This window comes from Melospiza melodia, chromosome 10 (genome assembly GCF_035770615.1).
Source record: "Melospiza melodia melodia isolate bMelMel2 chromosome 10, bMelMel2.pri, whole genome shotgun sequence".
Lineage (NCBI taxonomy): Eukaryota > Metazoa > Chordata > Aves > Passeriformes > Passerellidae > Melospiza > Melospiza melodia.
Genome location: NC_086203.1, coordinates 28,406,925 through 28,422,144, shown reverse-complemented (window position 1 = coordinate 28,422,144; position 15,220 = coordinate 28,406,925). Strand labels below are relative to the sequence as shown.

The 15,220-nt window shown below is 40.6% G+C and overlaps 1 protein-coding gene across 1 annotated transcript in view; it reads left to right on the top strand.

Annotated features, from left to right (window-relative positions):
• The window catches only part of CNTN3 (contactin 3), a 120,294-nt gene that overhangs the window by 85,624 nt on the left and 19,450 nt on the right, over positions 1 to 15,220 (top strand). The window contains exons 9-11 of the mRNA XM_063164345.1: positions 5,645 to 5,781; positions 7,727 to 7,856; positions 9,321 to 9,471. Of these exons, the coding sequence (XP_063020415.1) occupies positions 5,645 to 5,781; positions 7,727 to 7,856; positions 9,321 to 9,471 (418 nt within the window). The remainder of the gene's footprint in view (positions 1 to 5,644; positions 5,782 to 7,726; positions 7,857 to 9,320; positions 9,472 to 15,220) is intronic.

Genomic DNA, 15,220 nt, shown 5'->3' with positions numbered 1-15,220 from the left:
GTTGTGGTGAAATAATATGAAAAAGAAATCTTTAGGCAGAAAAAAATATTGATAAAAATCATTCATGTCCCTGAAATATAGGTTTTTCTTTCTTTGCAAACTTTAAAGATTCTTTGAAATGTAACATAAAGCTGGTCCTAATGCAAAGCTTGAAACATTCATTGCTCTGGTACAAAGTGAAACACTCCTATTCTGATTTGTTTTATGAGCTGAAACTGAAATGTTTAAAATCTGAAAATCAGGTTTTCCAGTTCATAAACAGTTTGGTTAAAAGCCTTGCTTTTTCATCCAATAATGAATTACAGCCTTGAAGCCACAAAGTCCTTGAACAACTTCACTCCTGTCCATAGTCACTTTCCCAAGAATTCCTATAAATCTGTCACATCTGTAACTCCTGAAAGAAATGAAAGGAGTCTGTTTTATTGTAATTATGGTGTGTTTTAAATATAGCTCTCCACCCATAGTTGGAGTTGATAATTAAAATAGATATTCTAAACCAGATATTCTGGGTTCATTACAGTACTCACAGACTATTAATCTTCCTTTTCTCTCCTGAAGGATTTTATCAAGAAAAGCCTGACATCAAATGTTCAGTTTCTTGTCCTTTTTACAGTTCCAGCATTTGTTAAATGCCAGTTTTCTACTCAGGAGAGCTCAGATTGTGCTAAAAATAGGAGAAGATTATCCAACTTTGATGGAATGTAGAACCTGAAGATTTAAATAATTTGCTTTCCCTTTATTAGCCTGTTCGTTTGTCATCGCTTTTAGCTTCCCATAAAGAGATAACAGGGGAAAAAAAAAGAATCCACAGAGGTGTTCCATGGCAGAGAAAAATGAGAGGAGATGAAACAATTTCATTTTTGTCTTTTAGGATGCAATTAAATACGAAGCACGGTAAAGATATGTAAAGCAATTAATTTTAGGTGTAATTGAAGGAAATATATTCTTAATTAGCCCATGCTGATATACCAGCAGTCCTGCTTGGCAGCACCAAGGTAAAATATTTGACAGGAGAAGGAAATTCTGCTGCTGTTCTCCTTGTGCTCTGCAGTGCTGGTCTGTGGTAACAAAGACAAAATCCCCCAGGAAGCAGTAGAATCTGCCTCATTTTTTTAGTGTGTTAAGAAATACTGGTATATTTTGTTGTTGGTTTTTATTAATAATCTATCAGCAAAACTAAACTGAAACTGTTATTTGCGTATGTGAAAGAATTTCTCTGTTTAGAGGTTTTATCTGATGGTCTTGTGCTTGGCAAGTCTTCAAAACATAAACAGCAAAGTTACAAATGATTGAATAATATCAATGAGTTGCTGAGCTTGATCACCCAGAGTTTAATTGTTAATGCTGTCTAATAATACCATTTCTTTGCTGCCCAGATAAACAGTTTTTTCTTCTTTTACATACTAAAGCTTTTCCCTGTTGCTTGAGGGCATTCTGATTTTCCAATGAGAGCCAAAAAATGAAATTTTCAGAGATGTTTCAGCTGCTTCTCCAGGCCCAGCTGGTTCAGCAGAACAAAAGTGATTTGTGCTTGAAGTCCTTGGAGTTCTGAGGTGAAAGCAGAGTTCATCCCTGCTGCAGGCATCAGTGGGAGTGTCAGAGCCTGGCTTTGAGGCAGAAAAACTGCAGGTGACATTTTTGGGGTGGGTTTTTCTCCTGGTTGCTTCACAACTTCCCCTCTTGTGCTCTGGGAAGTTCTTTGTGATCTGATTTTCCTGCCCAACTTCTGAGCTCCCCAGAGGTGTTTCAGAGAGTTTCAGCCCAGCTTTCCTGGTGGAGATGTCAGAGTGCAAGTGTAAGAATGGAACATTTTGTGTGAATATGGAGGAGCTCCCCAGGGGCTTTGGCTCCCAGCAGTTCTGCCTTCCCTTCACTCCATTCCTACAGAATTAAAACCAGATTTTTGTTGGATTCTCTCACTCTGAAGGAAATAATACATGAAAATACGTGTTTTGCTGCACTGTGCGTGGTTAGGCCACAAATAATTCACAAATCCCAGCCCAGCCTCTGGAGAGTGTCACTCCTTCAGCCAAAAGCATCCCTGCAGTCGTTCTTCCTTCACATCAACCCCCAGGACATCACAAAGGATTTTGTAAAATCTGAAAAAATGGTTTTTCCTTCCCTTTTGGCCTACGGGGGAGGCCTGGAGTGTAATGGAGCAACAGTTGTTTCCTGCAGGCTCAGCTGGCTGGGTCATCATAACCACGAGAAAAGATGAGAGGCCTCTCCCTGGGATGCTCTTTATGAAGTTACACACTTGTTCTCTCCTTGCCTCTGGGACCACGAGCACCGCAAGGAATATTTTAGGCTAAAACAAGTGAAGCAAAATCCAGGCTGGTGCTTTTCCAGGTGACTGGCCATGGAGCTGACGGCTAAACTGCCTCAGAAAATCGCTTTACCTACAAGCATGTCGTCCTGGGGGAGCTCCAGATGAATCTTTCATGAAGATTGCACAGCAAGTTCTCAGGAATTCTTAGTATCATCCCAAAATACAGATTCCTGTCACAGCCTCAAACCCTGCACTGTGAACTCCTTTAAAATTAACTTCCAACCTCTCAGCTTACAGGACAATGTGTATTTTTTTTAAATCTCAGCAAGGATGTGCTGCCTATTCCTTGCTTTAGAAGAAGGGACTGCTTTTCTCTCCTCAGGAAGATCCAGGTTTCACAATAACTCTGCAGTAGTTCCAGGAGGTTCCTTCCCTTCACTCCATTCCTACAGAATTAAAACCAGATTTTTGTTGAATTCTCTCACTCTGAGGGAAATAATACATAAAAATACATGTTGTAATACATAAAAATACATGTTGTGATGCACTGTGCGTGGTTAGCCCACAAATAATTCACAAACCCCAGGAGAAAATGAGGCTTTGTTAGCAAGCCTTCCTTCAGGAGCACAGATGTGGCAATGATGGTGGAATCACATCTTTAGGGCAATAAGATCTGCTAAAACTTGAGAGGAATAAAGCTGGTTATTCGGAGTCCTTCAGATGTCCTCAGAGCTCAACAAAAAGGGGCAGAGCTGGGCTTGGCAAACCAAACTCCAGTTTTGGGAGGGTGTCAGAGCATCAGAGCAATGACAGAGCTTCTGATATCTGACTTTATTTCTGCACATGAAGCACCTTTATCCTGGCCAGGAGTTAGAGTATTCCCAGCTGGAATTGCCCTCTTGAGCTGCCTTTTCGATTTTGAGCTGGTTGGTGGAATTGTTCTCTTTCTAAGACAGGTTGAAAATGGTGCTTCTCTTCCTGCTCAGCTCCTCCATCAGGAATTGGAAGAGCAAAAAGAGCTTTCCTCCAGGAAATCACTGCAGTCTCCATCAGCACAGACAGGCAGCCGGAATTTCTCACCCTGTGCCTTGGGAAGCTGCTCTGTTTTACTCTGTTTTCACATTTCTGCTTTATTGTGTTGTGTGGGAACTTGGGAGACCCTCCCATGGAGACTGCCTGACACAGTCCTAAAACACAATTAAATAGACAATGATTTTTTAATTGGTAGAATTGAATCTAAGATATTTAGACTTGAAAATAGTTTGTATTTAACCTGCTTTCAAGTGGAGGTGGGCAGCAGATGTTAATTATTCCACATGTATGGATCCATCAGTAATTCAAGCAGTGCTGAATGTTGCATAAATGTTTAGGTGTGCAAAGTGCTCATTACATGGAGCCCTGAGCTTTCATTCCCTTGAAATGAAAATTCTCCCAGTGACAATGTGGGATGAAGCAAGGGCTGGCTTAACTTCAGTGTTGTAACATGGACTTTGAGGATTTAACCCAAATTAATACCAGTGAAATTGTACATCCATGTGGCACAAAAATCATCCTGTCTTTAGCAGCTGACCTTGATAAAGAGGGTGCAAAAAATAAATTATCCCCACATCGGTGAAAGGTCTTAACCTCATATGGATGTTAAAAAAAAAAGTAATATTCAGAGGGTTTCACTGTCAGCAAATATTGTATTTATCATATATTTATGTATATTATTTTATATATATAGTATTTATCAAATATAGATATAGTATTATATACTATATCTATATTTGATAAATACTATATATGTGTATATAATACTATATATATACAATACATAATATGTATATAATACTATATAGATATATTATTTCTCAAATACCATACAATATACTACTATATACTAATATAGCATAGTAGTATATTGTATAGTATTTATTGGTAGTTCAAACCTCAGTGAATACATTTCAGCAAGTTCTTCTGTAAGCAGTTAACCCTAAATATGGGTACATAAATCATAAATAGATTAATCATCTTTATCATAAAAGTCTGGTGCTGTACATGGTCGTGTTGGGATCTTTTCACTGCATTGCAGAGCCTGGAATTGAGTGGAAATTTCCATGCTGGGAAACAAGGAATTTTTAAAATGGAATTAGTGCCAGCCCTGACCCAGGCCTGGCTGGGCTGGTGCTGTTCAGCTCTTGGCTGTGCCCACTCCCCTCGTGCCCATGGGCAAATCTTTAATTTCCCTGGCCTGAGTTAATTGCCGCTGAGCTCCATTGCAGTCAGAAGTTCCATGGAAATTAATCTGACCTCCTGTCCTTCCTAAATTCGTGTAGTAAACAATGTTTTCCTACATCACCAGGGACTTGTTTTCTCCCTGTTGGTTCCACATGAGGGTGGTAGGAGATTTTCCTGAATTACTGACTTAAGAGAAGCAAATTGACTCTGGAAAATTCTAGCTAAATGTTTGCAGCCAAGTTTCATCCTGTTCTTTCATCTGCTCTTTTCCATAGGCCATGTCCAGAATTCATCTTTTCTTGGAGAAATAGCATAGGCTGAGATGATAAACCTTCTAGGAAATTAAATAAATTCAAAGAAAATTCACAAATTACCTATGAGATAAGTGTTGAGCTGATGTGTGAAACGGCACTAAAGGAATAAAAATAAATTACTGTTGTCTTTCATGCACTGATGTTTATTTGCCAAGTGAGCTTTCTACTTCCTGTGAAAGCTGTAATGGATGTTTTAAATATCTTTACAGTTTTAACTGCATTTTGGGTAATTCTGAAGGATGTCTGGTATTATTGCTTCAAATTTTGGCTTAAAAAAATAGTGATTTTTATGGACTTCATTCTACTGCTTTGCATTACCCAAATTCTGTGCCAAGACTTCTGCTTTCAAAAACAATCTCATATATCCATGTTTTCATCCAGTTAAGTACTGCCTTGCATTAGAAAGCAATTTAAATGGTATTTAGCACTAAGGCTGACATACCATTATTTTTTTAAGACTTAAAGGATTCTCTCCAGCATTAATTTGATGATTTAGCCACATCACTTATTTAATTTCACTCTTGCCATTAATGCCTTTCTCTTACATTTGCCTCGATTGCAAAATGATGTTGTTTAATCATTTGTGATTTTAATATTGGTTTCACCAGTCCAGCTTCAGTGATCTGTACTCTCAGTTTTCTTCTGGCTTAGTGCTCATAATAAAAATGTACAAGAGGAATAATAAGCGATTTATTTCATCAAGGGGCTCAGAGCAGAACCAGTGGGAAGCTGTGTTGGTACAGATGAGCCTGTGCAGAAAATGGATGGGTTGTGTGCCCATTGCTGTGACCTGGAGCAGTAAGTTGTGTTTGCAGGTGTTTGTTGTGTGTTCTCCCCGCAGCAAAGCCTCACTGGGTGCAGCCCATACAGGATGTGGAGGTTGCTGTGGAGGACACCTTGTCCTGGGACTGCAGAGCCAGTGGGAAGCCCAAACCCTCCTACAGGTGGCTGAAGAATGGAGAGCAGCTGGCCATAGAGGTAACATTCTGTTGGAAAAGAGTGGTGCTGTGTGCAATTAACAATACCCATCCATCCAGAGTGTCCTGGTATTAGCCAATAGAAGTTTTGATGCTGGGTTTGTGTTTTTTGAGGGCATCCTGATGAAGCCTCAACAGCTGCAAAGACAAATTATGCTCTGCAAAAAAGTCCAGCTAAAAACATACTCAAAAACAATAGAACCACTGAAAGAAACATGTAAGGAATGACTGGAGAAGGAAGTTTAATAATGATATAAATAAAGAACTGTAAATAAGGGATGGAGAGCTTGAATTATTTTACTATATTTGCAGCTGGCGTTTCATTAAAGGTAGTAAGAAAATATTTTCCAACTTCTTGACAAAACTCCTGAAGATTCAAGGGTTTACCGCTATTTGTTGCAAAGAATGGAATACAAACAGCAACATGACATAGATACTTACTTTATTGCAGTTGCCACAGTAAATTAATTGAAAGTAATGCATTTGCTAACAGAGAAGTTGAACTTAGAAGGGGAAAGGTCAGAAATGCAGAGCAGGATCTGATACCCCTGATTTATTGATTGTAAGTCTCACTGTTTGGGAAAGCAGCCCCTTTCAGGTTATCAGGAATATGAACTGCAGGCACTTCTACCTTTGGCCAGTGCCTTGTGCTCAGCACTGAGTTTTGGGGAGAAAGGGCCTGCTCAGGTGAATTCACTGGCTGGTTCTGAAAAATGAGCAGAGCACTGGAAAGCATTTCTTACATCCCTGCTGGCTAAAAGGAGTGGTGGTGTTTTGTGGACAGGTTAATGAGGGAGCACAAAACCCTCTGTGGGTGATTTAAGAGCATTGTCGCTGTTCATACAGAGCCACTGAGGCAGTGGGCTCCTTTTACCTCAGGAAGTACAAAAACACCTTGGGATCACTCAGTCTCCTGTTTGTCCGGTTTGGAGTGATGCTGCCCAGCCTTTTGGCTGTGACTTCCCTGGGAAACAGTGAGGGAGCAATTTGGGAAGCAGCCCTGGCAGGACCGTGGGAGCTCTGTGTGTGCAGGGATCCGGTGTCCTCTGCTCCTTCACTGATCCTCCTGCTGGGTCTCCTTCAAAACATGTTCCACTCAGGAACAAATCTTCCCCAAGAGAGAGCTTGGGATGCTGCAGAGGAGATCAGGGCATGGGCACTCAGCTTTTCCCCCTTTGGGATTGTTGTCTGTCTGTCTGACTGTCTGTCTGAGCCCCTCGCACTCAGGAGCTGAGCTGCCCTGGAGTCACCCTGTGCTTGGGCCAGATCCAAAAGCAGCGCTTAGAAAACACTTCTGGGCAGGCAGTTTGGGGTTTTGTGCATTCCTGGTTTTCCCCAAAGCTGTTCCCCAAAGCTGCTGCTCCTTTGGCTTTGACTTGCTCCCTGGTTCCTTTTGCCACCAGTTCTGCCACTCAGATCAGTCATTCCTGCTGTAATTGAGCTTCCCAAAATCAGCAAGGTGAGGAGTCCCAGGTACTTGAGAAGCTGAGCTGGCTCCAAGCACTTCAGTTTGTGCCTTTGGTTCAATGGCTGCTGGAATTTTTTCTGCAGTGTTAGAGCTCATTAGCGAGTGGCACATGTGAAATCCCTTAAATAGTGTGAAATGCCAGTGCCATCTGCACAGTTTGGATACTCTGGTCTGTCTGAGGGGGCTGGTAGATTCTGTCAGTGTTTCTGGAGAAATAAAGGGCATTTGAGATTGCCAGACCTCAGTGCAAGTGGGCAGATTAGAACAATTACTTCATGCACTGCATGAATCTCCATATCTGATCACCATTGCTGTACCATGCTGCAGTCCTGTCACTTCTTCTAGAACTATTCTCATTATTATGCTTTTGCATTTAACCTATTAATTGTATTTATGCTGTCTTATCTCTATTCCTTACTTATTTTAAATTTTTCACAGGAAATATATCATCAATAAAGATATTTTTCTTAATATTCAGGGAAGGATCCAAATTGAAAATGGTGCACTTACAATATCAAATCTAAATCTGACAGATTCTGGCAGATACCAGTGCATAGCTGAAAATAAGCATGGTGTCATCTCTTCGAGTGCAGAGCTCAGGGTTGTAGGTAAGATGTTCCTTTTTTCACTAAAACACAAACCTCATTATCCCTCTCCACACCCCCTCAGATTGCACCTCAGATTTAACTCACTCGGCTGCTGTCACTGAAATAAAACGGTTTTGTCAACCTGATGTCTTTATCTGCAGAGCAGAGGAGTTGAGTCATCTGCTGCCTGAGGATTTTCAGGCCAATCATTCATTTAAAGCAGAACAGGATAAATTATTCACGAGGGGAAGAGCAGGGATGGGATAAAACCCCTGGTGTGCTCTGGGTGTGCTGCTTGGCTCCATCAGCTGCTCTCACTCCTGTGGGGGCTCAGGGACACCCTGGGGTTAAAAACCTCTGTGTGCAGCCCTGGAGGAGCCATTTCCTGTCATCTCACACCCACTGGCCTGTGGAACTGGGAACATTCCAGTTCCCTGAGGTTCAGTGAGATTCCTGATGTGATATTGATTAGATTGATCAGATAAATGTGCTCCTTTCAGCAGAGCATCCACTTGGGCAGGTGCTGAACATAAATCTGGGTTCATTGAGCTTTGGTGGCTTTGATTTTCTGTGCTTGCCCTGTTGGGCTGCACTCCTGAGGTCTTTGGAAGGTCTCAAACACTGAATTTCCTTTCCAAGTTCAGTGTTACATAGGGAGAGGCCACGAGCCTTCTCAAAACTCTTAATTCATTAAAAGTTCACCCAGAATGAGCTGCACTGTCATTTCCTGTCATCTCACACCCATTGGCATGTGGAACGGGGAACTTTCCAGTTCCCAGAGGTTCAACGAGATTCCTGGTGTGGTATTGATTAGATTGATCAGATAAACCTGCTCCTTTCAGCAGAGCATCCACTTGGGCAGGTGCTGAACATGAAACTGGGTTTATTGAGCTTTGGTGGCTTTGATTTTCTGTGCTTGCCTTGTTGGGTGCTCAGCTGCACAGCTCAGACCTCTGGAAGGTCTCAAACACTGAATTTCCTTTCCAAGTTCAGTGTTATATAGGGAGAGGCCACGAGCCTTCTCAAAACGTAATTCATGAAAAGTTCACCCAGAATGAGCTGCACTGTCATTTCCTGTCATCTGACAGGCACTGGGCACATGGAACTGGGAACATTCCAGTGAGGTGCAGCGAGATTCCTGGTGTGATATTGATCAGATTGATCAGATAAATCTGCTCCCTTCAGCAGAGCATCCACCTGGGCAGGTGCTGAACTTGAATCTGGGTTCATTGAGCTTTGGTGGCTTTCACCTTCTGTGCTTGCCTTGTTAGGTGCTCAGCTGCACAGCTGAGACCTCTGGAAGCAGGATGAGGTACAGAAAAGGAGGAGAAAATGCCTAATTGCCCAATAGAAGATCTGTCTGAACTAATTAATGGTGTTAATTATGTTTGGAGTCTGAGAAGTGCTCGTGTAAGTGCTAACTAGTAGTATCATTAATGTCACTAAAAGTGCTTTATTTCACTGCTACTACCCCTTCTGTTCTAGCTTCTGCTCCAGATTTTTCCAAGAGTCCAATGAAGAGACTGATCCAGGTTCAGATAGGCAGCACAGTTGATTTTGAGTGCAAACCCAGAGCTTTCCCCAAGGCCAAATGTTCCTGGAAGAAGGGAGGTGAGCAGCTGCAGGAAAATGAAAGGTACCACGTTACATTGGTTTATTTGTTTTAATCTTACAAGAAGCTTTTGTGTGTCCTTTTATGCAGTCGTGTCAGCTGTAGACCCAAACACTTGTGAAGTCTCTCTGAAGTCTGGCTGGCCTGGGGTTTTTTGGTTGTTTTTTTTGTTGTGATGGTTTGAGAGCACTGAGAGGGCAAGTGTGCTGCTTTCTCTAAGGTCAATGGTCAGATTTTGTTTTCAGTTTAATGTAGAGTTGGGTCTGATTTAGAGAGAGGCAGGTACTGACAGGAAATTGGGAATGCTAAAATACTAAAAGGCTTCAACAGAATGCTCTGAAAATGTTGGCAAAGGGGCAGTTGAGGTGTGTTACAGCCATGGGGATGATACAGCTGAGGAAAGAAAGAAAAGTTAATTTGGAGGGCAAGAGTAGCAGATGAAAACATGAAAAGAAAAGGAAAATGTTCTTCCAGGTTCTTTCCAAGCAGCCATGATCCTACCAGGGATAGCAGATGCTGCCATCATTGTTTATGTTTATTTGTGAGGGTTAGGGTGATAGTGGATGTATTTTAGGATTGTGATTCTCAGGGGATAGTTTGGAAGTCACCCACACCCCCAGCTATTGATTTCCAACAACACATAAATGCTTTTTTCCAGCAATACCCATTAAAGCATTATTGAATTAGTCATAAATTGAAACGGCACAAGTGTGCTGGTTAAATTGTATAAAAAACAATGCAGGGCTCTCCCACACTGTGCTTGGCAGGATAATTCATGGACAGAGAGGGTCCAAAGGCCAGGCATGACACTGAGGAGAGCAAACAGGAGGGTGTGCAGGAGGATTGCCATGGTGGTGTGATTTAAGGAGTGTGTCCCTGCTCCTCTAGGACTGGGGGGGATTTGTACAAAGCTTAGCCTGGCATCAGGAACCTGCTTCTGAATTAGACAAAATCTTCTGGTCCTGTTCCTGTAAAACACCACATTCTGCTTTTCTTCTGCAGTTTTTAAACACAGAAGTTGCTCTCAGATAAATAAAACCTGGAGGGACATCAGTGGAGACTTTTATTTGTGCCATCATAAGGCTGGAGCTGTCTCCCTGTACCCAGAGGCTTTGGGCACTGCCATCTCTGCCCCGGCTCTTTGTTCTCGGGGGCCTCAAGAGTTTCCATGAGTTCTGGTGTTAAGTGTGGTCAAATGTGACAATTTGGCAGCAGTTGGGGCATCTGTTGCTGCAGAGCTGGACATGGTGCCACAGCCTCCCTGGCTGCCTGCCTGCAAGCAGGCCAGCAAAATCCCTTCCAAAACAGCACTGCTTCTAGCCTTTAATTAAACAATATTAATGTATTAAATTAAACTGTGACATCTAACATTTATGTGAAACTTGTTGCCTTTTGATGGATCTCAGTTTTATGTTTATGACTGCTTTTGTAAAGCTTGTGCAAAAAACACACAGCACCTGATTTTGTCTATTTAGGGCAGTTCCCAGCTTTTGTCCCCGTTCCATTTCCATAAAAAGCAGAATGGTATTAGTTTAATTTGGGGTGATAGTAGCAGGCTGAAGAAATCAACACTCAGTTTGCAAAAATGAATTGAATGTGATGCTGCCTGCTTTAGGTTTATGAACATAAATTACAGCTGTTGCTTCTGCCAAGTGCAGGTAATTCCAAAATATGACCCAGAGCGTGCATTTCTGACAACAGACTCTAAATGGCTTCCAGAGGAAGCACAATAACAAGGCAGTAATCCTGAATTAATCTAAATGAAATAAACTTGCCTTTGGAGAAGAGCAGAGGGAGGTTCTTTGCAGAAAACCCTGGAGTTCATTACTGTCTGCTGTGAATAATTGCAATCCGTGAATTTCATGCAGTTCTACAAATTCCTGCAATTCAGGAAGAGGGTTTCAAATTAGCAGAACATTTTTCAGCCCTGAACTCCATTTCCAGTGGAGAAGTCTGCTGGGGAGGGTTTCCTCTTCTTTAATTGCAGCGAGCAGGAGGAATGGGTTCCTGCCACAAGGGAGGTCCAGCATGGGCAGCACCTGGGAGAGGTGGGGAGGCAAAAGGAGCTGAATTTTAATTAATTCAGCAGCTAATTTAATTTAATTAATATTTGCAGCATCATGGATGGAATGTTGGGGTGTTGTTGTGAGGGTCCCCAGGACAAAGTGAGAGATGAGAATTGACTCCCAAGTTCTCAGAAGGCTGATATGTTATGTTATGTTATGTTATGTTATGTTATGTTATGTTATATTATATTATATTATATCATAGTATATCATAGTATATCATAGTATATTATAGTACATTATATCATAGTATATTATATTATATTATATTATGTTATATTCTAAAACTATACTAAACAATAGAGAAAAGAGGCATCAGAAAACTAAATAAGAGTGATAATAAAAACCTGTGACTGACCAGAGAGTCTGACACGGCTGGACTGGGATTGGTCATTAATTAAAAACAATTCACGTGGAACCAATCAGAGATGCACCTGTTGGTCAGCAACCTCCAGACCACATTCCCAAGCATTTGGGTAATTATTATTTACATTTCTTTTCTGAGGCTTCTCAGCTTCTCAGGAGAAAAATCCTGGTGAAGGGATTTTTCAGTAAATATCCTGGTGACAGAATTTATATGTCTTAAGAAAACTCCTGTTTGAATAATGAAAATAAAGCATGAGTACTTGAATTTCTTGTGATCAGAGAACTTGGGTTTCACTGAGGCACTGTCCACAATGCTTTGGTGAAGCCTGAGAGAGTTTCATTTTGATGGCGCTCTTGCTCGTGTTCTTAATTTATTTTTAAATGGTGCTGCTTTTTTCCCTATGTAGAAGATTTGGATAATGACTCAGTAAATTTTAATTAAATGAGCTGAATATAGTGTGTCTTGTGGAGGGGAGAAAATATAATTCAAAATGGATTCATGAGCTCTGGGCTGAGAAATCGCTCAGCATTGAAGAAAGCAATCTTGTTTCTTGTTAATTTTGCAAAGTATGTGATTTGTTTTTTTTTTTCTAGAATATCTTTAATAAAGAGAGCTAAACATTAAAGAGCAGTGGAGTGCAGAGAGCAGTGAAAGCATAGGATAACATGCAGAAGGAAAGACAGAAAATGGGAATTAAATTTAGTGCCTGAGACACCTCCAGCTCTGGATGGATGAATTTTTGTTGCCTTTTTATCCTCCAGAAAAGGAGGATTTGATGCTTAACCAAGGTTAAATGCTCCTCATGCTGGTTTAACTTACCAAAACCAGAATAAATGCTGAAATAGCTGTTGTCCAGACATAACCCCTTCCAAGATTTCCTTAATGTTTTATGTATGTACATGAGTTTTAATTTTCAGTTTGTGCTTGACAGTCTCTGCCTGTGGTGGGTCTGAGCTCCTGGCTCAAATACCTGACTGCAAGAGGGATAAAAACCAGGATTCTGTGAAAATGCAGAGCAGCATTTAAAAATAATTCACCTTTAAACAATCTCACTAGATATTTCTACATTTACCAAGACTAGAAAAAGATGAGAATATGCTGCAAAAACTTCACTGAAAGACTTTCCAGTAGAATTCCCTTAGGAAAACTCCAGTTTTAGCAGCTTCCATTGTGGCCAAGTGATGGCAAATTAATGGAGGAAAGAAATAATTCCTGATAAAAAATTGCACTATACTTAGAAGTATTAGTTAATGGTTTTAGCTTCCTTGCAATTTGAATTCAATATTTTTATTCATTTTGTGTTACAGTTTGAAATGCTGTGGTGTGAAAAGTAATGCATTTACTCACCAGTACTTGCATAGGATTTTATTTTGCTGACTTGCCTGCTAATTAATCTGCTTTAATTTAGTTGGAATTTGATTGATACATTAAAAGACAGCTTTGACCCACTTTTCCCCTGTTCCTTTGCACTGAGGTGTTATGAACTGGAAAGGAATATGTTTGTGTTTATTACCATATCAATAGGGATCTAAAATGGTTGGTTGTTTGGTTTTTTTTTTTTCCTAAATAATCTGAGAATTGAAACAGGCAGTGATTCCTGAGTTTGGTGGTGTTTGATAGTTCAGAAATACAAAATTGCCTTGGGAAGGTGAGCAGGTTTGCAAACATCAACAGCTGCATTAATGACACCAAGTTTCAATGGAGGCACGCTCTGTCTTCTCTCTAAATATCAATATTTAAAGATGCATAATCTTAAAATAAGTGTTTAAAGAGGTAAAATTTCTGTCAAATTGGGAACCCCAAACTCCTGAAGTTGCTCAATCCTTCTCCCCATCCTGCTGATTTCAGTGGCAGGGTGTGGGGGTGAGGTAAGGGGGTTTTATTTGACTGTAGAGGAAAAGAATCTCCCCAAATACCAATTTACCCCAGTTTTGCTCAGGAATTAGTGAGAGATGTTGAGTTTATCAGTGATGCTGTAATCTGATGACCAAACAGGTCCTAAATCCATCTCCAGCTGGAATTGAGGTGGGTTTGGGACCATCACTGAAGATTTTGTGCCATTTGCCAGGGTGCCAGAAGGGTACTGGTTGTGGAAAATGGAATTTCCATGGAAAATTGCTGCCCTTAAGCAAAATAATTGGGAAAACACCTGTAGATAGAGGAATACCAAAGGCTGGATTGTTATTTGTGTGTCACAGGTCTGGGTCTCTCCTGGCAGTGTTCCAGCACTGTGTGTGAGTATTGAATAATTCCAGTTAAACTGAAAGCTGTGCTTTGTCTCCTGTTTCAGCAGGAGGGGCAGAGCTGTTTTTGGGGTTGGGGTTTCCACAGGCTCTGAGCTGCATTTCCTGTTTTGTAATTGGAAAAAGTGGAACATTGCACTTTTTCTAATTTACCAGTAAAGATTTTGTTTCAAGTATATTATTTTTCTCTAATTGATTTTTTTCCCCATGTATTGTTTGCTTTTTGTTTTTACTTCTATAAAAAAATTCTAAATTACATCAGGGTTTTAATAAGCTTTCTGTTTAATTATTTTAGGCAGGCTAGGCTTGGAGGTAGCTCAGAGCACTCTAAAAGTGATTCATGTTAATTAAACAATAGACATTTTCAGGTTTATTCCCTGATCCTGCTTTTTCTTCTGTTTGATCTTAGGCTTTGTCAACACTTGGGGTTTCTTTAGTTTTGTATTTTTTCTGTTGGAAATTGCATCAAAGCAGACGAAGCCTCGGCTAGAAAGTGCAACAGCACTTGCTTGTAACCATAATTGATATATTTTAACACCTTTTTTTGATGTCATCCTAATTACCTATAAAATGTATCACTCATGTCTTTAACACATTTTAAAATACCTATAAACCATATGGCACGGTTTAATTAATTTTAAATGTTCCATCTCACATGAAGTGCAGCCAAATATGACTGAGGAATTTTCCAAAACAAGTTAATGAACCTCAGGGAAGTCACTGGTGAGGCATATCCTCCCTTGAAAAAACACCTCAAATGCCACCACAGCAGCTGAGGTACCTCAGGATGCTTTGTGTTGTTATAAATGGATTAAACTGCCTATTTATAGCTCTCTTTCTCACCCCAGTAAAATGCTTTTGTCTGTTGTTCTAACAGGGTGACTTGTTATCTCTTGTAATTTGCATCTGCTAATTTCATTATTGCACCACCTCTGCCCAGAGGAGGAGCAGCTCAGAGGCAGCACTGAGAGCTCAAACACCCTTTTTAGGGAAATACAGAATGCAATTTGAGCTAATTAAGAGAAAAGCATTTAAAAGTTGTGTATATTTCTGTGCTGTAACTACAGAAACTCAGTTTTCCTTGCAGAGAGCAGCTG